Genomic DNA, 24,108 nt, shown 5'->3' with positions numbered 1-24,108 from the left:
AAGACCAAAGGACCTCTCACATCAAACCCCCGCTATCAGTTTTGTTAATACTGTATTGCGCCTAATATCCGTCCTATCAAGCCCTCGTATGATCTCTCTGTTTTCCGAATTAAACCAACCCTCCTCCAGGAACGCAGCGGGGTGGTTGCCGACGTCACGCTGCGCCGAAAACTAAACAAGATTGATAATGGACCCAATATCCGCATTCAGCCTTGCGGGCACGATCTTGCAGTTTATTGACTCAGGCTCTGCTTTCGTTGCGTATGCATGGCACCTATATCGCGGCGAACCTGCAAGCGCAAAGCATTCTCGCGAGTTGGTGCTGCTTACAACTAGTTTTGATCAAATCTTAAAAACCTTGGAATCATTCTCAAACGATAACAGCCGGCAGAATCACCATGATGGCCTCCCGCACCTTGCCGACGAATGTAAAGAAGTTGCAGCCCGGCTACTAACACTCCTTCGGAAACTTTCTCCTGAAAAAAAAGTATCACAAGCGAGATGCACTTAAGGTTGCTTTCCAAAGCATATGGGACGAAGGCGAGATAGAGTCGCTTAGGACCAGACTAGATGGATTTCGGAATCAGTTTAATCTTCATCTTCTTGTCTCTTTGCGGTCAGTTCTTTTTAAACTCGAGTCCTCCCCTCTACAGGTAGCTAATATCCATATACCAGGCAATATGCTTCGCAAAGCTCGTCCCAGCAGGAGACTACTCGCCATGCTCTAGGCATTTTGAAGGAAAGCACGAGTAACCTAGAAGGCATCGCAAACACCATTCCAGAGCATTTAGCTTCCAAGGCGAGCTTCTCCGACAGGTCACAGATAGCCGAAACTTTGCGTACTGGCCTCGTCACAGAAATTTACCACGAAGATCCCGGATTGAAAAGCAATATGGCGTCTCTCATTTCCTTATCACCAAGAAGACGGCAAGTACTCCGAGATCGGATCTTGTTTGCCCTCCGGTATGAAACAATTGACGAACGCGAGGTTCGGATTCCCAAAGCCTACGAGTCTACTTTTGAGTGGGCATTCCGTGATACCACTTCTGAAGGAAAGACCGGCTATAATCTCAAGCGCTGGCTCGAAAGTGATGACCAGGTCTACTGGATTACCGGTAAAGCTGGCTCAGGAAAGTCAACCCTGATGAAATACATTTGTCAACCCACTGTATCAAGCGCGAATTCAAATTCTGCCTCCTACCCCAGACATCATAACGCCAAGCAGCGTAGTCCAGGATGCAAACCTTATCTGGACAAGTGGGCTGGCGGCAAGAAACTTGTCATTGCCTCATTCTACTTCTGGAACTTTGGATCGCGACTCCAGAGAACTCGTGCAGGACTTTTTCGGTCGCTGCTGTACGGAATTCTGTCCCTGGCCCCTGAATTGATACCCGATACCTTCCTTCTCGATGGGAATCTTTGTCCATGTTGGACCTCAATCCTGGGTCTTGGAAGGATGCAGAGCTTCAATTGGCTCTCACTTTAGCTGTGAGAGCAGTAACAAGAGATAACAAGCTTTGTCTATTTATCGACGGCTTGGACGAATTTGAAGGCGACCATGAGGGGCTTGTGGCTCTGACCAGAGATCTCACCCGTCAGAACAAGAACGTCAAGCTTTGTGTGGCGAGCTGACCTTGGGTTGTGTTTGAGGACGCATTCGAAACTACATCACACCTTCGACTCGAAACCCTCACGTACGACGACATTTTGCATTATGTATCGTCAAACTTTCACGGCAACACAGAATTTCAAAAGCTTGCGGTCAGAGATCCCAGTTTTGCTGACCAGCTCATACAAGAAATAGTATCCAAGGCTTCCGGCGTTTTTCTTTGGGTTCATCTTGTTGTCGCTTCCCTACTTTCAGGGATGAGCTATGGCGATCGTATCACAGATCTCCTAAGCGTCTTCATCAACTACCTCCTGATCTTGAGGATTTATACGATAGGCTGTTACGAAGTCTTAACCCCTTCTACTTGGAACATGCTGCTCAAATGCTGTTGTTCATAGAAGCGTCAATATGGCCGTTGTCTATGATACTCTTTTCATTTGCGGACGAAGAAAACGCGGAATCGGTGCAACAAATGGCCACGAGGCCGATAGAAGACGAAATCCTACTCCTTCGTCTAGATTCCGTGGCTCGTCGTCTCAACAGCCGCTGGAAAGGCCTTCTTGAGATAAACAGGGGTTCACAATCTTGCAGTCCTCAGAAACGCGCTCACCAGACGATCCAATACCTTCACAGGACCGTGAAGGATTTTGTCAAGAGCAAAAAGGTGACCAAGTACCTGCAATCTTGCCTCAAGCAGCCTTTCGACCCTCATATCAGCCTATGTATTGACCACTGTGCATATGTGAAGTCTTTTCAACCGCAAAATCCAACGGAGACTGTGCACTCTTGCCTTTGGCATGCAGCCAGAACTCTGCCAAGCAACCAGAAAGATATTCTTGAAATCCTTGATCATATGGGAGTGGTCTTACCCTCTATATATGCTACGCCTATCAACAAAAGCGTTCATCTAGGGAGGAAACCACCTAAAATGAGCTCTACTCTAAGGCCTTGCCGGTATCTAAATATGAATTGGAGTCTGGATGAAGGCAATGCCCCATTTGGAGAAAACTTTGTCTCGTTGGAAGTCATCCATGGCGTGACGGGCTACGTCAAAGCCCGAGCCAAAATTGCATGTTTAGTGCAAAAGCCCTGTCACGAAGGCAGGTCGATGATATGGCCGCTGCTCATGGACTCACTTCACGCAGAATCGTTTGAAGTCGATATAGTACAGTGCCTTCTTAGCCTGGAAGCTGATCCAAACTATCCCGTGCCCTACCTCAAGGAGTAGTCGCCATGGGAAAGACTTCTTCGTATGATTGAGGCTTCGCATTCTGCTCTGATAAAGATATCTTCTTTGTCTGACGAGCTCCGGTCGATAGTAGAGGGGGTGGTCATGCATGGTGCTAGTGTTGCCGGTGCACGATACCTCTTTGGCAACTTGACGTTCAAAGATAGATACGGAACTCAGGAGGTAATTCCGGGTTCTAGGAAGTTTGCTGACCAGTTCTTCATGGACTTAGAAAGTCTACCTATCGTGAGGGAGCCTGTAAAGAAGTCTGCAAACTGGTTCAAGTTTCGGAAGACTACACGGTAATTGGCTTAGGTTCCAAAGTTGCCCCGAAACAATATACCACTTTGACAGAATGGAAAGAGTCAGGAATTAAATTCAACAGCTGCCCACACTGCAGTGCGTTTCTACTTAAGCTCTGATTAACCTAAGACTCCTGGCTACTCTACATGTTTGAATCTTGATTTTTGCAAGATTGTCTGTCCGGTGAGACTTGTCGTGTCAGTCGTGTACGGTTATTGAACACTGTCCGTTGAGCCGTAAACCCCAAGCAGTTGATTCTTTTTAATTCAAATTTCATTTTAAATCAACGCCAAATTCTTGAATCATCACATCACGCCTGCTACGAACGCCCTTTCCCCAGCTGTGCGACCTCCAGTACCGCATTCGCAAAAACATCGGGCCTTTCCAGTGGAATATTCTCGCCACAGCCATTCACAATATGATGCTTTCTTGGCCCTGAGAAATACTTTGCCGTGGTGCTACCATTCGTAGCCGGGAAAACGACAGCTTGATCTGGATCCAGAGTGACAGAGGGTACAGTGATAACAGGCTGCTTATCTAGCGCATTTGCTAGCTCCGCATAGCTAGGATCCCCCGGAGCATAAAGCAGACGATTGCGATAGAAGTTGGTTGCAATATCCACGTAGTCCGGGTTATGGAAAGCTAGAGCTGCAGCGTCTAATTGCCCCTCAGTGTAAGTCCAGTTCGGGCTATTTTTCGACCAGAGTACTTCGGCCCAGCCTTTCGTGTCGCTAGCCAGTGAGCTGTATCCGGGAGGAGTGAGGAACACGTAGTAGTACCATTTGACTGGGTACGAGCTGGCGGGAGCAACATTCCAGGCTGTCTCGCGATTTTGAATGAGATAGGAGTTTGCTGCGACCATTCCTGAGCACCTGTCCGGCCACAGCGCGGCTGCAACATTGACCACAACCGTGCCCCAGTCGTAACCTGCAAAGATGGCCTTTTCGATTTTGAGAGCGTCCATCAAGTCGATGACGTCTTTCCCCAGAGCAGCTTGCTCTGCGCTACGTAGTGTTGTTGTCGACAGGAATGTTGTATTTCCAAATCCTCGAAGAGACGGGACGATGACGCGATATCCTTCATTCTTAAGCTTCGGAACAACGTCAACATAGGTATCTATCGAGTAGGGGAATCCGTGGATAAGTATGGCGACGGGAGCAGTGTCGTTCTTAGGCGCAGAATCATAGTACTCGATAGAGAGCGTAGAAGTTTGGGCATAATGAACAGGACTGAGAGTTGGCAAAGAGATACTCGCTCCTGTTGTCGTTGTTGGTAAGGTTGCGGCGGTGGATGTAAGAGCGAAGACAGACAAAGCCAGGAGGGAAATGCCCCCAGACTTGTAATTTGTTCGCATGGTGAAACCTAATTCACTAGTATTTGCTCTCTCTATTTGGTGCCGGATTCCTCGAATTTATAATTCCTCCAGTCCAAAGACAACCAAAGAAGCAATATAGTTGCCGAATTTCCGTGCTCGTTATTAAAGCTTTCATACTAACTAGTCAGCTTCAATAACGCATTCAGCCCTAGTGCTTACATATTTTACAAAATCTGATGACGTGCTAGGAACACAAACTGCACAGTTCAAGCCTGCAAGGGCTGTGGTTCGTCTGACTTCTCACATCTTAGAGTTCCCGGTTATCCCGCCCGCAACTCAATCCCTGTCTAAGCCACGCTTACCAGGGTCTGCAAATACCCAAGTCAGACTAGCGCATGAATACCCGCGATCCGATGGTATTAGGCTGCCTAAATACAAGGCTTAGCAACTGTCACATTACAGATCATTGGGCAGAGTCGGACCAGCCCCCGTTGAGCATTTACCTAGTCCGTGACGGGGTCTATAGCGAAACCTGCCGTCCCCAGTGTAAGGATGATATAAGTCCTGGAGCTGTGCTTTGATCTTTGAGATAAGCAACCTAGTTTGCAATTTATCCAAAACGGTGAAGGCTCCTTTGATCGTCCATGTTGGGTTCCTGTGTAATTGTTTCAACGGGGAATATCCCCTCCTTGATGTAGGTCGACTATGGACTCTTATGAAAGTGAATCAGAGAAAACCAACCGCTAAGCGACACAATTACATTAAGACTATTATTATACTGCTCTTTTTGAACATCTTTTTGAACATCTTTTTGAACATCTTTTTGAACATCTTTTTGAACATCTTTTTGAACATCTTTTTGAACATCTTTTTGAACATCTTTTTGAACGTATCTTTTAACACCTCTTTTTAGAGGCCTTTATCCGCTAGTCTCTGCAAAATGCGGCGGAATAGCTTCATCGAGAATCAGCAATCGCAGCTACCAGAGCCAAAAATGCAGTCGTCGACATCGGATCAAGCGCCCAGCCAGGCGAATTAGCGGCGCAAAATCCTCGCTCCTGGCATGTTTGAGCCGCTGACCCACTTTTCGGACTCGCTCGCGGACATAAACCGCGAGAATCCTGTCGTTCGAGCCCGCACATTCGAGCAGCTTACAGTCCTGTCACCTCTAATACAGCAACACCTTTTTAACTCTCTCTCTCTCTCTCTCTTTCTTGTAGTATGCTGATCAGGTACTATTCATTACCCAGGATTCGGATTAGCGACCTGGTTCATGTCCTTAAAAGTTTCCGATCAGATATAAGCCTGACTTAGCACGACTTAGTGCTGCACACAGTCTCTCTAGCTCTTGTATGTTCTCAAGAGGCGTATTTGGTTCATCCACGAGGAGGAAAATAGGATTGTTAGTCTTGGGACATTTCTCGACATATTGGACCTTCTCAGCCTGGTCATGTTTGACCTCGCGTGTCTTAAAACCAACGCGGAGGCGAGTTTCAACGTCCTTCATCTTAATCACTGCGACATGCAGTTCTCTTCTTTGGACGATTCTCAACGTCGGGGAGGGCTCGCAGTGGTGCGGGAAGAAGGACTGCGTTTTTCTCTTGGTCATAACCCCAAAGTTTCTTGCTCAAAAGGCCGTCTCTTCCCTCGGTGGAAGTCAGCAGTTGTGTCTTGAAATCCATGCCCTTCAGATACTGGATATATCAAGGATGTCAGCTCTTTGATCTTGCAAGGATTTGAGCGAATGAACAAGAGGCAGCTAAACATACATTTGAAGTCTCCAGGTGGACCTGCTTGATTTCGATGGACTCCACACATGGAAGAATCAGGATGAGGGACCGAGTATCAGTCAGCACTCGAGGTTGACCATGGCCAGTCTCCTCCTTGTAGGTGATAGTTGCCTCGATCTCGGCATATGGAACCGTCTTATTATGTCTGAGAAGGAGCGTGGTTTTGGAAAAGCTCACGGTTACCTAGTCGCGAATACCATAGTGCCTAGTTATCGTTATCGTCGGTTTCTCTGGTTCCTCTAGTTCCTCTTTAGCTGGTCGACGAATCTTTGAAATCCTAGCCTAGTGATATAGTGTTAAGATAACTACTTACAGGTTAGAAAGCCTATTGATCAGGTAAGGTTAAAGAGCACGGAATCAAATTCGTGACAAGACTGTTTCTTGGGGAGTTCTCCTCACACTACTAATTTATATACAGTCTTCTCACGTAAATAAGAAAGTATAAGAGGGATTAACACAAAGATTAGGCGCCTGAGCTAAAGTTCGTATAACCCTATTGACGTAGCCTATCTGCAAGAAAAGAACGGGCACAGCGAGTGCACCCTCTCAATAAATCATGAGCAGGCGCAAGAAGAAAGCAGAAAGATTACAGCTGTATTCTCTATCGATAAGCACGGCGAAGACGAGATACTTAGAGAGCATAGGTCATCACGGAAGTAGATATCAGGGTTGGACGAGCTTCCAGCCCGAAGGGGTCCCTAAGTCTTATTGTCTGATCTCTTTATCCATATATGTGATGATATGGTTAATACCAGCCAATAATAGCCACCTGAAAACCATAAAAATAATCTCCATAAAGATCCTACCAATACCACATAGCTCTATAAGATATCATATCGTATTCAAAACTAAAAGAGACTAATTGAGCCGAAGGCCCAATCAATCAAAAGTGATTAAAATTACTCATACAATATATCATAAAGTCATGATATAATGACTATATTGACAAATCAGGTTTATACTAAGAAGCCGATCCATCCGATGAAAGGCAGTACGAGATCTGACATAAATACTTTATATAACTCTATCAAAAAAAGATATAGACAGATACGTAATCATAATCATACAGTTCAATCAATCCTTAATCTTCCTATTCGCTTAACCTTGCTCAGAATATATAACATCCCCGAGTACTGCCCGTCAAATTACACTAAGATCTCGATCAGTTACTAGCTTCGGGGTTGGATAATATGAATTCTGGAGGCATTAGTTGACTTTCTATCAGATAACCTTTGCGGTTTACTAGATAAGAGCCAAGAAATGCCCAAAATCCCGAACTATCCGCCGAAAAAGAATATACTTAGCCCGTCTCACGGAGTCGTGTTCCTAGACAGACATCTGTATCGTATATCTTACTGTATTCGCTTACCTTTGTTATCAAAGTTAATTTACGACGATACTATTTCTAGCGTTTTGCTTTTTTACTCGAACAAGCCGGCTTAGTCGGGTATGTGGTCCAGTAGCCATTTCTAAGTAGCCACTTCGAGGAAGAAAGAGATACCTTAAGGGTCACTTTTAGATAAGTAAAGGGGAGAGGAATAAAACAAGGGAGCTAGCTAGCTAAGTAGTCTTAATTTTGCTATATATTATTAGTTTTTTATACCTATATTAGGTCACGGTTTCGTTAACCAGGCTCTAAGGAGAGAGTAGAACACTACTTATATAGAAACCCCTATCGTTTACGAATCAAAACTGAATACGGATGATTCTACATTTAACTAATAGCTCTTACCTAGATTTTAGAAACTCCTTTTACAACACCTGGATTATTGAAATAAGTACGGTTTCACCGCGCCGTTGACCGCGTTAAAGCTACAGATAAGCGGTCATTTAGGCTCATGATCAATTAACATTCACAGTTAATTCACTGAGCATCAACTGTCGTAAAAGATCTTGGTTTTTAACCGCTACGTACTGGATCTCTTAAACGAGGGTTAAAACAACTCATCAATATAATGGTTGAATAGGCAAAGCCTCTGACACGCCTAGAATATCAAGATCCTTAAGTACGACATTCAATCACCGTTAAGTGTGCACAACGCGTCTTATCGTACTAAGTTATGGTAGGCTCGACAGTCCCAGCTGGCCAGGAAATCAAGAGCAGTCATACACAACAAGAGATACAGTAACCAAGTCGTCCTGATTCAGCCAAGCTTGCTATTTTACACACAATGGAGGAAGACCAGGCGGGCGTTATACTACTGGTGTTTCCACTATGTGTGATGCAAAGCGCATTTTTCAAAGTAAAGCGAAAAAATGGGGGTTTTCGCCAGCTGACGCCCAGCCCAGCCAGCCAATATGCCTGGGTTCGTGAGACCAGAAGACTTATGTCCCGTATTAACCGTCGTCAAACGACCTGGAGCCCTCGAGGCTACGGAGCCATAGTGGCGGCCAGTTGACATATTGAAGGCGCCGGTAGACCTAGAGCTGAGAACGTACATCTAAAGTGGATCCACGTCCACAGCCGCCAGACTAGGTCTCGAATCAACAGTTCTAGGTCACAGCACTGAAAGCCAAAGCCTTCCCGCCACAGCTTCTCAACCACGGACCCACATCTCTAGACTTAAAGCCTGCCTAGACGCAGATCCACAGATCTATTACATGACTGGCCATGCGGCTCTCGATATGTGTCTAGTATTGTTAGTAAGCCACACGGGCCAGAAGACTGTTTTCCTGAATCTACGGAGACCCTAGTTTCCTCTCAAGAGAGTTCTCTCAAAAAGGGTCCCGTCTCAAAAGATTCCGAAATATCTAAGTAGGGATATTTCCCGAGACGATATACCGGAAAACAAATTCCTGCTCACCACTTCTTACAACATTGCTAGTACGAAGCTCTACATAGTCCCAAAGTAAACATAAGAGTTGTTGAAAACAGTGAACTAGTTTAATCAACAACCTTCAGTAACTAGAGAATTAGGGTGATTAAAAGATGGGTACGGAAACTGGATAACATGTGAGATGATATCGCAGTCACCTAAATTTTTACATAATATCAGAGCCACAACTGTCGGATGAAGATACGAATTAATGTGGCGCTCCGATATTCAATCGACTTCCTAGTACAGATGATTCAATATCGATATCAAACAACGAACTGTGCCCCATACCGGTAGGTTCTGGAGAGATCGACCCTCCATACTTTCAGATGCGGCTGATAGATCGTATAGTCAGAAGTAAAGAGGCTCAAGAATAGCTGTTATAGTAGAGATTGGCATGTATACACTACTTTCCCCAAGTTCCAAGCTTCCAAACAACTGACTATTATCACGTGTCACCGTCGGACCCCGCCGAACCCCGACAACTACACAAGCCACTGATAAGCTCAACTTCAGCCACTAAGAGCGTCACAGATAAGTGACCTCAATCTTAATTATGTGACGGGATTTTGACACGTAAAATACGAGTAATCAGATGGGGCGTACCTGGTTCACAATAATTGGTAGGTAGTTATGTAGTTAAGCCAACTAACCCCAGACTTTTGCCGTGTCACTGTACTATACCTCACTGTAACTTATATTATCACTGCGATTGGTTTCCAGCTTATCGTTATCATTTTGAAGTGATAGCAAATGCGCCTTGGCGCTTCTTCGATTCCCTGGTGCGATAATAAACCGTAATTGCCGTAGTCGATGTAGTTTAGGAGAAAGTGTTTTATAGAGAGACTAGGAACATGGAAATCGTGAGTTGGATTTCAAGTTTGGAGAAGCATATGTACTTGCTCTCCAGGGACCACCGACAACCAACCACAACCCAAGTAAAAGATGGATAACTCCATTCACTCCACGGATGGACCCGACACCATCGTCCCTGATTCTAACCCTAGATTGACGGTCGGCCAGCGTGTGCGAGGCATAATCAAGAAATTCACCACCAAAGAAGGTCTCGTTGGTGACTATGACTATGGCTTCCTGTTTCGCCCCGACCTCCCCTTCATGAAGAGAGACCCCCGTTCGGCTCCATTTTTCGGGTTGAATGAAAAGATTCCTGTCCTTCTTGCCTTCATTCTGGGCCTACAACATGCACTGGCAATGTTGGCGGGTGTCGTCACCCCCCCTATCATTCTGTCGAGTTCCTTGAACCTCCCATCTGAGCTAAAACAATACCTGGTCTCGACCTCCCTGATTGTTTGCGGACTATTGTCAATGGTTCAAATTACACGCTTTCATATCTACAAGACTCCGTGGGTTGATCCAAATACCTCCCTTTTACAAAAAGCTTGCTGGCTAACGCAATCTAGGTACTTCATCGGGAGTGGCGTCCTCTCCGTCATGGGAGTTTCCTTCGCCATTATAACCGTCGCTTCGGGAGCATTCAGCCAGATGTATGCCAATGGATTTTGTCCAGTCGCCGATGATGGCACTCAGCTCCCTTGCCCTGAAGCATACGGTGCGCTATTAGGTACCTCAGCCTGCTGCGCCTTGATTGAAGTCCTTCTTGCTTTTGTTCCCCCCAAAACGATGCAGAAAATCTTCCCGCCCATTGTTACAGGCCCCACCGTTATGCTGATTGGAATCAATCTAATCAGTAGCGCATTCGAAGATTGGGCTGGTGGGTCTGGATGCACGACTGGTTTGTGTCCGTCCGCTACAGCTCCTCGAGCCATGCCCTGGGGAAGCGCGGAATTTATTGGACTGGGTTTCCTGGTATTCGTCTCTATTCTTATCTGCGAGAGAATCGGTTCTCCGATCATGAAATCCTGCTCTGTTGTGATTGGACTGTTGGTTGGCTGCATCGTTGCTGCTGCATGTGGCTACTTTGATCGTTCTGGAATTGACGCTGTATGTTTCTTCTCTGCCAATGTATCTTGTGTGTTTTCTCCATCGACTTACAAATTTCTAGGCCCCCGTCGCATCCTTCATTTGGGTGAAGACGTTCCCCCTCACGGTATACGGCCCAATGGTTCTCCCTCTGCTTGCTGTCTTCATTATCTGCACCTGCGAATGTATCGGAGATGTGACAGCAACTTGTGATGTCTCTCGCCTGGAAGTCGAAGGCGAGGTTTTCGAGTCTCGTCTTCAGGGTGCTGTACTTGCGGACGGGTTAAACTCCATTTTCGCTGCACTTGCAACTATGACACCCATGACAACCTTCGCCCAAAATAACGGAGTCATCGCCTTGACACGCTGTGCCAATCGAACGGCTGGATACTGCTGCTGTATATTCCTTATTATCGCAGGCATTTTCGCAAAGTTTGCCGCTGCTATCGTTGCCATTCCGAATCCTGTCATGGGCGGCATGAAGACATTCCTATTCGCCTCAGTGGTGATTAGTGGGCAGGCGATCGTGTCCAAGGTGCCTTTTAACCGCCGTAACCGCTTTATCCTGACAGCCTCCATGGCTCTCGGGTACGGTGCGACTCTAGTGCCTACCTGGTTCTCTTCCGTTTTTGGAGCCACCGATAACAAGAACCTGGAGGGCTTTGAAAATGCGATTGAGCTGGTTTTGGAAACAGGGTTTGCTGTTACTGCTTTGTAAGCTCTCTCCTCACCTCAATGACATACTCTACTGCCTGAAAAACTAACATTTTGGCATAGTGTTGCCATGCTTCTCAACCTGATCATGCCTCCCGAAGTCGAAGAGATTGGCGCCGTGAGACAGATTCCTTCTCAGACCACTGATCGAGGCGATGAACTCCAAGGCCAAATCAAGCAGGCCTAGTTACAAAATAACTATGCTTGATATGACTGTGAGGGGTCTGTAGAACCCGGCATATAATGTACATATCTCAACTTAATAATACAGTAGTTTGACTCGGCATATTTTGGCTAATAACGGATTCAAACTTTCCATTAATTTATCGCTAGCAAAAACAAATCCTGTCGGTGCCGAAGGAAATATCTTTAGCTCGATGTTAGCTCCACCTCCTGCCAGTGCTGCATATAATCGGGAACCTCACACTGTCGCAGAAGCAAAGCGGCGCTTCCGATGCCGTGTATTTACCTCCATATTTCTATTCCATGCTATCAATCAAAAGTTTCGGGATCATCCCCATATTTTATAGTAACTGACTCAGCGCTCCTCTAATACTCCTCGCGCATAGATATTCATGACGTCGGTGGCATTCTTAGCTGATCCTAACCAGTATGTGATTGACAGCTCCATGGGTTATCCATTGTGACTAAATTAATTTAGGTCCAATATATCAGTTGAGCATCTGCAAAATAAAATCAACGGCCCCCAACATATTTCCCTCGGTCTCTAAGGTTCGATGCTCGAGATTAACAGGCAAAAGTGGTTTCAAATGATTGCTTTGGATTATAGATCGCGATTCCCGAGTGCAAAAATCGGTGTATGACAACCTGGCCGGATATTGCTCTCGGATTGCTTTCAAAATGACAGAGAAGACAAGGAGGGTCGATGGTATTTAAGATAGTTTCGAATTAATAGGAAAGACCTTTCAACAATAAACATCTCAACAAAATTCCTCACTTAAAAGTTCCACATTCGTTTCGGAACAGTTGAGATCGGGGCAGCCTGCGGTAGCCGAGATATTGTAATCCCCGACAGCGCGGCCGCTCGCTCCCGCAACCCCAAATCGTGAAAATTACTATGCAACCAAGCATAAGACGCAGCTTTACGGATGATATAGCGTTGATATGTCAATCTCTCGAAACAATTCCCGGACAAATTCACATATACATGCGTCGGCAGGATCAGACATGATGACTTGTTCGAAATGGTATCGGCTATATTGCTACAATATTCTAATCACTTATATCGACATATGTATTCTAATTCATCTTTGGTTTCCCACAGACCTTAGAAGGCCAGGCATTATCATAGGTCCATGACTATCCCGTCGGCGAAAACAGCCTCATCATACGAATTCTTTGGTTATTTTTCAAAGCACGAACTCTCGAAAATTTCTGAAATCCAAACCGGGGGACCTGACATTCGATCCCGCTTGATCTACATGTAAAAGCCTGGATATGATTTGGCACAGTTATTTTGAATAATGGGACTTCGATCGTCTTCAATGAAATCCTTCATCATGTTGAATGACAATAAGCATAATGTTTCTCACCGGAAAAAAGAAGTAAATATATCAAATCTCCACCTTGACGTAATATACAGTCAATTGAGCTACCAAAGCGATTCCGTCTTTACCAGCTTCGACATAAGTCTTGGCTGCGGGAGACGACAACTCAGGTTAATCAATATTTCGACCATTCAGGCTGGGACTTCCTGCGTGGAGCAGTGAATACCTCCACCCAAAAATGGCAGCTGATCAAGCCGCACAGTCTTCACCCGACGATCCTTGTATAAGTCACGAATGATACTCAAGGCCGCAGCGTCGGCCTTCTTGTCTCCAAATTGGGGGAAGATGACGCCGCCATTCACAAGTAACCAGTTGACATAACTCAATGAAGGATAATCCTCATTTTCACTTTCGATATCCTTCAGAGTTCGTCTGTCCAATCCAAGCGAGTACAAATCGGCCTCGACCATTTCGACGACCTCAAGACGTCGGCCACGAGCATCGGTCGCGTTAGAGAGAATGAAATGGGCGTCCTTGAACACTTTAGAAAACTTGCGGTCATCTAGAGTGTTCGGTCTGCTAATAACGACCTTTCCAGGCGCAATGAAACGTGCAAGACCATCAACATGGCCATCAGTGATATCACCACCTTTAACACCACGAAGCCAGATGATCTTGGTGATACCGAGTGTTCGCCGCAATTCTTCCTCGATCTGTTGCTGGCTCTTTCCTGGGTTGCGGTTCTCGTTGATAATCGAGCTATCGGTGATCAAAAGGGTACCTTCTCCATCGGTCTCAAGTGAACCACCCTCGGTCACCAACCAGGTAGAAACTCGAGTGAGGTTCATATTGTCGCATACTTGGGAAGCAAGGGATTCGGAGGCATTGACCGGAAACTTGTTCCCCCAACCATTGAAGTTGTAATCGACTCCATCAAGGTGGCATCCATCAAAGACAAAAGTAGGCGCCATGTCGCGCATCCAGAGATCAAGCTTGTGGTAGTCATGAACAGGCTGGATGAGGATTTCTTCTGCGTCGTGCTTGAACCGTTTCTTTGCCTCCTGGAGGCGGTCCGGGGTGACCAGCAAAGTGACTTGCTCAAATTCAGCAACTGCCTCGGCAATGGCTGAAATGTCCCGAGTGGCATCCGCTAGATCACGACTCCCACCCTTATCCGCGTAGGCGTCGTTTTCGATCGATGGCCAAGCCATAATGATTTCGTCGTGACGATCCCACTCCGCTGGACGGTGCATGGCGGATGCGAAGAAAGCTTGAAGCTGAAGAATGGCAACGAAGAAAAGTTTCGAGCCCATAGAAGCGATTGCCGAGGATCCTCAAAACATATTATGAGAAATGAACTGATAATTCTCAGTTCTTTTATACCTCAGGGTCTTCATGAGCTGTGATAAATTCTTGCTGCTGCCTATGGCATACCAGCGCAGTTTTGTCCATCGATTTCCTTGGCGATATGCCAGATACGTTCGGTTAGAGATGAAGGATGATGGAGAGGTTGTGAATGTAACGCCACAGCCCCTGCCAAACCTTACTTCAGCTGCAAAACCAGCGCCTCTTCCTCTCCAGTTCTCCGTGTTGTCGTCTGTGGCTAAACTTGGTAGTAATCGTCAGGAACCACGGTTTCATGACGCCTTAAGGACCCGCACAAGAAGTAGCATACAGTACTCTCGGGGATAGTCTATCTGCCTTCTAGAATTAGCTGCGCCACTTAAAGTCGTTCAACCGACAGTTCATCGATTTAATTTTCCATGTGTTGTTGATATTACCGATGCCTCTAGATGGAAGATATCTAGATGGACTTAGTGCAAAAGATTTGAAGTAAATTGCGACGAACGACGACGCACCCTAGTCCGTGTCTACATGCCTAATAAACCCATTGCCCTCGGTTTTTGTCAATATGACAAACAGGCCAATGATACGTTTTCACATATAGATTGTCATTAGTTTGACGGGCGGTGTTGATGCCAGAACCGCGGTCCAAATAGAATATTGTCTTGGCAAAGAAAACCCATGTGGGATAGCTAAGGCAACCCAGTTTTGGACCCTTGGTGGATCAACCTGTGACCTCTCATCTTGTACAGAATAATTTTGGACGGATTAGGCTCTCACATTTCGTTGTCATCAAGCAGGATCCACCCCATCCAGGTACTAGCCACATATGAGCCACACGCCGATCGACTATAGGCATCATTGGTGGGGGAACGCTTAGTCGCGGCCTTACATGTCTTGGCGTTTAGCGATGCATCAAGTCCCATGGTATCGCAAGAAATTCCGGAGATGAGCGATAGTGTGCACTCATTGTAAATGCCTAGCCCAATGAAATATCGGAGGCTGTGTATATGACATTCCGTGTTGAACCCTGAGAAATTGTATATCCTACATTTGTCTTATCGATTCAGGCGAGACCAACGGAGACATTGCCGTTTAAGTCAAACTTTTACCACATCGACATGGGCTAATTAAAGAATTTCATAATCCATCAATGTCTAAGGATCAAATGGGCATGAGATTCTCATATTATGGGCTCTGTTACAAAATTATCACTGGGATTATTTGAGAACTTTGAAGTATAATATGATAAACCACTAGCTTTGACCTTTATCCCATATTAGATCCTCAATTCGTAGAGCGAGTCGCAGCAGTCTGCTCCAGTCCCATCTCGACATAGCCTTCCCCATTCTTTTGAATGCCAAGATTTATCAGTTCATGGTGCTCCCGATCTCTTCTCTTCCGTTCCAATTTCTTCCTTGTGATGAAGCTCCAGAGATAAGCTCCATCGACAACTTCATGTCCACCGTCTTTTCGAATCCACACATTTCCAAGGAACGTGGTTAACAAAACTGAGAGCCACATGACAGGCACCATCGCAATGAAAGCCCACATAATTCCACGCTGGGGATCCACCTGATCCAATCCGCTCTTGTTGGTAAATACCGTTGACATTATAGTCAGTCCCACAAGACCTCCAAATGGAACGGCGAATGACACCAAACATGAGATTTGAGCCGTCATCGTGGGGAAATACGCTAGTCCATGGAGCGAGGCCGGATTCATTCTTATTCCAACGCCGTGGCCGACAAGTGCCATCATGCCGTAAATGACGGTAGTCTTTCCGGCATGAACGGCCCAGGCAAGGACGCTTATACCGACTGAGGAGGTGATACTGCCTAAGAGGAGGGCTGGGAGTGTCTGGCGTGGCCAGACGTTGGATGAGAACATGGCCATGTAGGCGCCGACTGTAGAGTGTTTGTAATTAGTTCAGGTTATCCATTAGTACCTTCAAGACAGAGGGCACAACTCACCACCTATGCCGGGCAAAAAGTAGAGGAGTGAGATTCCGGCTTCACTTGAGCTTCGCTTCTCTACGAGAGCAAAGTACAAGACCATGAAATACATCACCGCAAACTCGGCAACGCCAATAGAGAAATTGACGACGAATAGTAAGCCAATGTCTCGCTGGGATAGTACATCCCATGGGATCATAGCCTTTTGTTTCGGCAAGGCACGAGCCATCAAAGATCCTGGCACCATGCAGCGCTCATATACAACCCAGGCAATAGCCAGGATTCCACCGATGATAATCGGAGCTAGCACAGCTGCTGATTTCCAGGAGTAATTGCCGCCAGCCCAAGTTAGGGCCAGAATCAGCAACCCGAATCCCCAGAGGAAAAGTAGTTGTCCACCATAGTCAATGGTCAACAGACGAGCGAGGAAGCGACGAGGGCCTGTCGACATGTCACGACCTTCGAGTTGCGTGAGTTCCTGCGGACCCTGAAGGTCTCTTCGAAGGACAAAAACAACCACGATCATGGCTACGACACCGATGGGCAGGTTGATGGCGAAGCACCATCGCCACGAAGTGGTAGTCAGGTAACCGCCAATGACGGGTCCAACGCTGAATCCGACTCCGGAGACGAGGGCGAAAATAGTCCAGTTGAGTGCGTATTCTGAAAGCGAGATTCCATCTGCCAGAATTGTGCGGATGGAGATATTGACTCCCGCAGCACCTACGCCTTGCAGGGCACGGCCGAGAAGGAGAACGCTGAAGGTAGATGTTGGGGCACCAGTACAGATCGCCGATCCAATGATCATAACAAAGATAGCAGCTTGGAGTGTATTATGTCTGCCGAATAGGTCGGTGAGCTGGGCCCAGAAGAACAGGAAGGCGGCGGAGGTCAAGTTGAAAGACGAGATGATCCAGTTTAGTTGGCTGATCTGATCTATAGGTGGTGGAAAGGTTAGAGGGCTATAATTATTTGCACATCAATTAGACTGCTTACCAAAGTCCTCTGCAATATAGGGAAGTGCCGACGCAATAATTGTTGTATCCAAAGACTGAAGACAGAATGGTGCAAAGAGGCCCAGGATAATTTTCCATCGGTAAGTGCGTCGTCGTTTCTTTTCGGCTGCTTCCTCTGGTGAGATAGTCTTCTTCTCTTTCGAAATGGCGGATGTAGTGGGCTCCGAGAATTCATTTCTGTTGGCACTAGCCGTCCCTGTTTGTTGCGTCTCGAGCTTTTTCCTCTCATTGTGCTTCTTGATCTTTTTGTAAATCAGAATCATGGTGCTTGTCGAATAAACGCCGAATGTAACTATGAGAACAAGAGACTGCGCCCGTGAGACAACCCGACAAAAATAGGGAGGCCGACCACATCTTTATACCTATGTGTCACTTTTGTAAATCTCAGCCCTGCGATACGAGATACCATAATCAGCACAACCGTGACCCTTGGGAATCTTACCCTGGAATACGAAACTACCAAATCAAGCATAGCCCTGACCCTTAATCGAGTGGGGCTGAACAAAGTCGTGAAATCTGACCCAAATAGGGCTAGCGGGACTAACAATCGGGGCGAAGCGCCCACCAAAGCTTTTTCGCAACGCTTGCCCAAATGGGCTGGCTTGATTCCCTGCTATTCTTTAGAAGATGTGACGTCGCGGACCCTTAAATATGCTAACCCCAAACAAGGTGCGCATCGCGAGGTATCTATCGGGATCCATACTATATGTCGATAGGCGACCGGGTCATAAGAGTCTGGATTTCTGCCAAGAATCATTTACAAATCTCGCAGAGGAGTCTGAATTGGGTAAAGTCTTCGTCTGGCCTACTACAGTACTAAAGAATTTAGTCTACTTTGCGGAGCATGCAGCTCACCGAGTAATGAGGCAGTGTATTGGTGATTTTGCCAAGGATTGGCAAATTCAAGGATCATTAACCTCGCTCTGTCTCTTGCGCAGTAGGCAGAGATAGCTTGGTTGGCCCGAGCCGCAATACGGTATTCCGCTTTTAGTACCCAATAGGTAGTTATGATCATATGATTCTAGGTGGCGGGTTGATGTTTTCCGGTTCCTGGATATTGTAAAAACATGAATGGACCCAGTAGATCAACTAACTAACTAGTTACTGCTACGGTCATGACCTCTGGACCTCCACACCCGTTCTAGATATATATCTCGACACTTCTGTTGAAACCACCTACTCCAACACCATCTCTTCAACCCTTAGATGAGCACTTCATACATTGAAAATATATCCGCGCATCCTAATCGTCCCTTTAAATAACCATTACAAAAAAATCGAATGAAGGTAGAGGTTTCCATTCAGGCATCTAATCAAGTTTAGTGCTAGTATCCGGGTTGGTGGGTCCTAGAGTGATGGAAATCTCTGCAGCTCCATAGTTCCATAATTTGCTGGCTCTTCAACAAGCCCATCCGAATTGGTGTAGTGGCTAACATCGTCGTCTCTCACACGACAGCCAGGGGTTCGATTCCCCTATTCGGAGTTATCATTTTGTATCTTTTTTTTTCCTTGCTGGAAGGTCGATCATATATTTACGTGCTTAATGACTGGCCAGTTTTTGCCAAATGGGTTGGAATGTTAATGGGGAGAGCGAATGATGAGTACCCTAAACCAAGGCGTAACTATACAGTGTAGAAAGCTGTACCTACATCTGCAGCACCATGGAAGCAAATAGGTAAGGTGCATACGTTTTCTACTTTACGGAATTGGTCTACCAAAAGTGCTCAAAAATGTCTATTTTTCTGCAACAAGAGAATAACAACAAAAGGAAGATGATTACATGAAATGCTACATGTAGTTTGCTAGCCGAGCTAGACTAAAATCCAAAAAGTAGTACATGGAGGGGGTTTGGAGGATATCGAATCACAACACTGCGTCACCGAATATAAATCTAGAAGTGGATGGGCTTGGAGTAGGTGGCCATGGCAGCCTCCTTGAAAGCCTCGGAGAGGGTAGGGTGAGCGTGGCACGTCCGGGCAACGTCCTCGCTGGAGGCACCGTACTCGACGGCGAGGGTGGCCTCGGCGATCATCTCACCGGCACCGGGGCCGATGATGTGGACACCGAGAATGCGGTCAGTCTCGGCATCAGCAATGAACTTGACGATACCCTCGGTGTCGAGGTTGGTCTTGGCGCGGGAGTTGGCGCTGAAGGGGAAAGTGCCGACGTTGTACTTGACACCGGAGGCCTTGATCTCAGCCTCGTTCTGGCCGACCCAGGCAACCTCGGGGTGGGTGTACATGACGCTGGGGATGGCGGCGTAGTTGACGTGGCCGTGGCCCTTCTTGATGTACTCGATGGCGGCGACAGCCTCCTCCTCGGCCTTGTGGGCCAGCATGGGGCCGAAGGTAACGTCACCGACGACACGGATGTGGGGGACCTTGGTGCGGTACTCCTGGTCAATGACCAGACGGCCGCGGTCGTCCTTGTCAATGCCGATGTTCTCGAGACCGAGACCCTCGGTATAGGGGCGACGGCCAATGGCGACCAGAACGACATCAGCGTCCAGAGTCTCCTCCTTGCCACCCTTGGCGGCCTCGACGCTCAGGGAGACAAGAGCACCGCTGTCATCACCCTTGACGACCTTGGTGCCGGTCTTGAACTTGATACCCTGCTTGGCCAGGATCTTCTGGGCCTGCTTGGCGATCTCGGCGTCCATACCAGGACCGCCGATCTGGCCGAGGAACTCAACAACGGTAACCTCAGCACCGAGACGGGACCAAACAGAGGCCTAGAAAAAAGAGCACAAGACGTCAGTGATTATGTTCTCCAAATGGTCGAGCCAAAAAAATGACATACCATCTCCAGACCGATGATACCACCACCGATAACAACCATCTTCTTGGGAACCTCCTGCATGGCAAGAGCGCCAGTGCTGGTGATGATGCGCTTCTCATCGATGTTCAGGCCGGGGAAGGGAGTGGCCTCGGAACCGGTAGCAATCAGAATGTTCTTGCCGCGGATGGTCTGCTCACCACCATCAAGCAGGTCGACCTTGACAGTGTTGGCATCAACGAAGGAACCGGCACCCTTGATGTAGTCGACACCGTTCTTCTTCAGGAGGAACTCAACACCCTTGGTGAGGCCCTCGACGGACTGGTCCTTGGCCTTGAGCATCTGGGCGAGGTTGAGCTTGACATCACCGACCTCGATACCGCGCTTCTTGGTATCGTGGAGAATCTGGTGGTAGAGGTGGGAGTTGTTGAGGAGGGACTTGGAGGGAATGCAGCCGACGTTCAAGCAAGTACCACCGAGGGTACCGCGCTTCTCGATACAGGCGGTCTAATTCAACGTGAATAAAGGTTAGCAAACCGACGTGTCCAAGCTTTGGCTCTGTCGGAAAGGTCCCCGGAACCTCTCCGGAGGCCTTCCCTTAGGGGCGGATTGAAAACGTACCTTGAGGCCCTCCTGGCCGGCCTTGATAGCAGCGACGTAACCAGCGACACCACCACCGATGATGACCAGATCGTGCTCGGCTGTTACAAACCCGGGGAGACCGGCAAAGTTAGCAATCGCAAAAACCTAGGAACGCGGACCACCAGGTCCAGCCATTCCACGATAGCACCTCACTCTAGTTAATAACTCACCAGCATCAGAGGCGTAACCGCGTTTTGAGCGGCCAATGAAGACCATAGGGGGAGTGATGAAGGTCGAAGGGACAGCCTTCGGGCCGGCAGCGCGGAGCGCAGCCCGCGGCGTAGCCCGGGGCATAACGGTGCGGAACATGGCGATTGGAAAACGTAGACCAGAGGGGAAAATCGCAAGAGCCGTTTAAATCCTCCAAGATAAACGGCTTGGAGGGAGGGGGTGAGGACGGGGGGTGGGAGGGAAGAGGTGGCTTAAAGGTACGGGAAAGGTGAGGACTGAGCTTTGCGGTATTTTGAGATTCGCCGTCGCGGTTATGTAAGCCGCGCTCGGGTCGACTCGGTAAGGCGCTGCGTTTACCGGTGATGCCGATTCAACTGGGCAATTGTTGGGATTTTGATTGGGGAGACAGATGTGCTGAAGGTTAGAGTAGACTTAAGGGGTTTGCATGTTCGATATGTAAATCTATCGCTAAAATTACCAGAAAATCTCCGCGATATGAATCTTCTATACAGCACAGCTGCTACAAGGGTTTCGGGAAAATCCCAAAGAACTTTTCCGCCCTCCACCCACCCGGCCAGACCTTTTGCTACTCCGGGGAAAGGAGCTTTTTTGACCTCCCATCGCTATTTAGAGTTAGCTCGCCAGTGATGATGCCCCAGACTGATCCCCAATGCCCGCGGGCTTGAGATCGGCGGGTTCAGGTTTACCGGGGCCTCCGCCTCTCTCCCGGCTATACGCGGCCACACTGTTCAGGATCACCCTTTCGTGGGGACTGAGAGCCGTATACATGTCATTATTGTCCAGCGCTAGATTATGTCCATATATAACGTTAGCACTGGGATTCATATACTAATTGAAGGTTGTCGGCGTTATGATATCTCGCCGATAGTCATCCCTATATCAAGTAATCCTTGATATAGCTTATTGCGATCGAAAGCCATGATCACTAAATAAGCTTACTAATCTTTTGACTACTGAAAAAAAAAGAAAACAAGTACTCTCCAATTGCTCTTCATTCCAATTGATGGATGTTCAAGATTTGATGTGCACTGCCACGTTTCAGCCCCTCCATCGCCGACCCGACTGACAGGATGCGGCTTCGGCGATAATCTCAAGGTCATGCTCAGTGGAAGAGATTGACCAACAATCAAACTCTTCTCTATCAAGAATACTCGAGCCTCTGTTATTTCCATGAAGCCAGGATATAATCAAGCAGTGCGACCTTTTGCTCTACTCCCAAGTCCGACGAACGGGAATCCTCCGATGCCGCCTCTTCTCATAGTTTGTAGCTTGAGATAGCCCACCCTTTACCCTGCGAGGGGCTTAGCTATTCGACGCGGTCCGTTTCACTCCCGTTGACCGAAACCGAACTTAAAGTTTGTCCCTGAACTCATCCTTTGATTGATCGACTCCGAAATGCTTATCAGAAGATGCTCCCAAGCTTTGGGGGCTGTCAGCATTGGGGGCCAGGTCCGTTCCCGTGTCTGAGGATCGCCGTTCCGTGTCGGTGCTCCGTGTCTCCGATCACAGTAAACTCGTCAGCATACTGAATCCTATATAAGAAGTGAAATATCTTGTTCGAATAGCATTCGTATTCCATTGACAAACAAGTCTCTATCGAAATCAACAGCATAATAAATACTCCGAATATCAAAATCTCACCCAACATGTCTACCATCACTTCATCTTTCATCGAAGGAATGAAGGGCCGCCGGTCTCTCTATGCCCTCACCAACAAATCGACAATTTCAGATGACCGCATCGAAGAAATTATTTCCGAGGTTGTCAAGCATACTCCCAGTCCTTTCAACAGCCAGACTGCTCGTCTGCTGGTTCTTCTCAAAGAGGAGCATGAGAAATTGTGGGATATCGCACTCGAGATTGCTACTGCTACTGTTCCTGCTGAACAACTTGAAAAATTATATAAGCCTCGCATTGCTGGTTTCCGTGCGGGTTATGGAACAGTAAGTCCATTAGAAATCGACAGCAGCTGGGTGATTATATTCTGACATGTATTCTCATCAGGTATTGTTCTACGAGGACCCAGCTCCTCTGAAGCCTCTTGAAGAAAAATGGCCGATGCTGATTGACAAGTTCCCCGAGTGTACGCCATCCCTACTGGCTATTTGACTTTCCTATCTAGATTCCGAACTGACATTCATTCATAGGGTCCAACCATTCGAGTGGCATGCATCAGTTTGCTCGTAAGTCACCTTTAGTGTTTGCTGATATGACCTTGGTGCTAATGTTGCCGTGCTATAGTTTGGACACTCCTAGAAGCCGAGGGACTCGGTTGTAACCTGCAGCATTATAGCCCAATGGTCGACGCACGAGTCTCCGAGCAATGGAATATTCCCCTTGATTGGAGTTTGAAATCCCAACTGGTGTTTGGCAAGCCGATTGGGGGCCCGCGTGAGAAGACATTCGAGCCACTCGAGAAGCGGGTTTTCATACACGGCAAATAGAGGGGGTATTAGTGAGATAGAAACATACAAGCTCTTGATCTTGACAGACAGCTCACACCGATCTATTTAAATATCTGGCAAATAAGTTCCAGCCTCCCTCCCTGTCTGAAAATGCGCGTCTACACACAAGGCATAAATAAGCAAGCAACTAGCAAGCGGCCTTCGAATACCACGCATGTCCTTTTTTTGTAGCCGGTAACACTTCCCCATTACACTACTAAATATATTGTTTGAACTCTACCAAATTAAAACTTGAGAAGTAGATTTTCTCCACTGGTGAATTACAAAAAAGGCCTGTTGGACTGGGAGTTGCGGCAAAAGAAATGATGGCTCTGGATACATCATAGAGCTACTTACCAGAATTTTGTAAGTCAAGCAAGCTAAGTAAATAACATGCATGCCAGTAACAAAACTTAGAGGGAAAAAAAAGAAAAAAAAGATAGGCCCGAGCCCGGGATCGAACCGGGGACCTCGCGCAGTCAATGCTTTGGGTGAACCCTAAGCGCGAATCATACC

The 24,108-nt window shown here is 47.2% G+C and overlaps 8 protein-coding genes across 8 annotated transcripts; 3 read left to right on the top strand and 5 right to left on the bottom strand.

The window, feature by feature from the left end:
- Nucleotides 1-892: 892 nt before the first annotated feature.
- On the top strand, nucleotides 893-1,486 carry N7496_005048 (uncharacterized protein; the record flags this gene model as incomplete). Its single annotated transcript, XM_056697977.1, has 1 exon — nucleotides 893-1,486. One exon carries the CDS (start codon nucleotides 893-895, stop codon nucleotides 1,484-1,486), a length of 594 nt encoding a protein of 197 aa, XP_056556502.1.
- A 1,973-nt stretch (nucleotides 1,487-3,459) lies between these two features.
- Nucleotides 3,460-4,494, bottom strand: N7496_005047 (alpha/beta fold hydrolase; the record flags this gene model as incomplete). The annotated part of the gene is made up of 1 exon (XM_056697976.1): nucleotides 3,460-4,494. The coding sequence occupies one exon, from the start codon at nucleotides 4,492-4,494 to the stop codon at nucleotides 3,460-3,462; it is 1,035 nt and encodes a 344-aa protein (XP_056556501.1).
- A 1,469-nt stretch (nucleotides 4,495-5,963) lies between these two features.
- Nucleotides 5,964-6,445, bottom strand: N7496_005046 (uncharacterized protein; the record flags this gene model as incomplete). Its single annotated transcript, XM_056697975.1, has 3 exons — nucleotides 5,964-6,149; nucleotides 6,225-6,390; nucleotides 6,429-6,445. 3 exons carry the CDS (start codon nucleotides 6,443-6,445, stop codon nucleotides 5,964-5,966), a joined length of 369 nt encoding a protein of 122 aa, XP_056556500.1.
- Nucleotides 6,446-10,006: 3,561 nt separating this feature from the next.
- On the top strand, nucleotides 10,007-11,903 carry N7496_005045 (nucleobase:cation symporter-2 family protein; the record flags this gene model as incomplete). Its single annotated transcript, XM_056697974.1, has 4 exons — nucleotides 10,007-10,425; nucleotides 10,483-11,023; nucleotides 11,085-11,716; nucleotides 11,780-11,903. 4 exons carry the CDS (start codon nucleotides 10,007-10,009, stop codon nucleotides 11,901-11,903), a joined length of 1,716 nt encoding a protein of 571 aa, XP_056556499.1.
- A 1,512-nt stretch (nucleotides 11,904-13,415) lies between these two features.
- On the bottom strand, nucleotides 13,416-14,477 carry N7496_005044 (agmatine deiminase family protein; the record flags this gene model as incomplete). Its single annotated transcript, XM_056697973.1, has 1 exon — nucleotides 13,416-14,477. The coding sequence occupies one exon, from the start codon at nucleotides 14,475-14,477 to the stop codon at nucleotides 13,416-13,418; it is 1,062 nt and encodes a 353-aa protein (XP_056556498.1).
- A 1,378-nt stretch (nucleotides 14,478-15,855) lies between these two features.
- mfs56 (uncharacterized protein) lies at nucleotides 15,856-17,802 on the bottom strand (the record flags this gene model as incomplete). The annotated part of the gene is made up of 3 exons (XM_056697972.1): nucleotides 15,856-16,475; nucleotides 16,542-17,459; nucleotides 17,520-17,802. 3 exons carry the CDS (start codon nucleotides 17,800-17,802, stop codon nucleotides 15,856-15,858), a joined length of 1,821 nt encoding a protein of 606 aa, XP_056556497.1.
- A 1,628-nt stretch (nucleotides 17,803-19,430) lies between these two features.
- On the bottom strand, nucleotides 19,431-21,265 carry N7496_005042 (dihydrolipoyl dehydrogenase; the record flags this gene model as incomplete). The annotated part of the gene is made up of 4 exons (XM_056697971.1): nucleotides 19,431-20,270; nucleotides 20,339-20,821; nucleotides 20,936-21,015; nucleotides 21,127-21,265. 4 exons carry the CDS (start codon nucleotides 21,263-21,265, stop codon nucleotides 19,431-19,433), a joined length of 1,542 nt encoding a protein of 513 aa, XP_056556496.1.
- Nucleotides 21,266-22,794: 1,529 nt separating this feature from the next.
- N7496_005041 (uncharacterized protein) lies at nucleotides 22,795-23,592 on the top strand (the record flags this gene model as incomplete). The annotated part of the gene is made up of 4 exons (XM_056697970.1): nucleotides 22,795-23,091; nucleotides 23,153-23,231; nucleotides 23,296-23,331; nucleotides 23,390-23,592. The coding sequence occupies 4 exons, from the start codon at nucleotides 22,795-22,797 to the stop codon at nucleotides 23,590-23,592; spliced, it is 615 nt and encodes a 204-aa protein (XP_056556495.1).
- Nucleotides 23,593-24,108: the final 516 nt, after the last annotated feature.

This window comes from Penicillium cataractarum (assembly GCF_028827025.1).
Source record: "Penicillium cataractarum strain IBT 29864 chromosome Unknown utg000004l, whole genome shotgun sequence".
NCBI lineage: Eukaryota > Fungi > Ascomycota > Eurotiomycetes > Eurotiales > Aspergillaceae > Penicillium > Penicillium cataractarum.
This window is presented reverse-complemented; position numbering and strand designations above follow the sequence as displayed.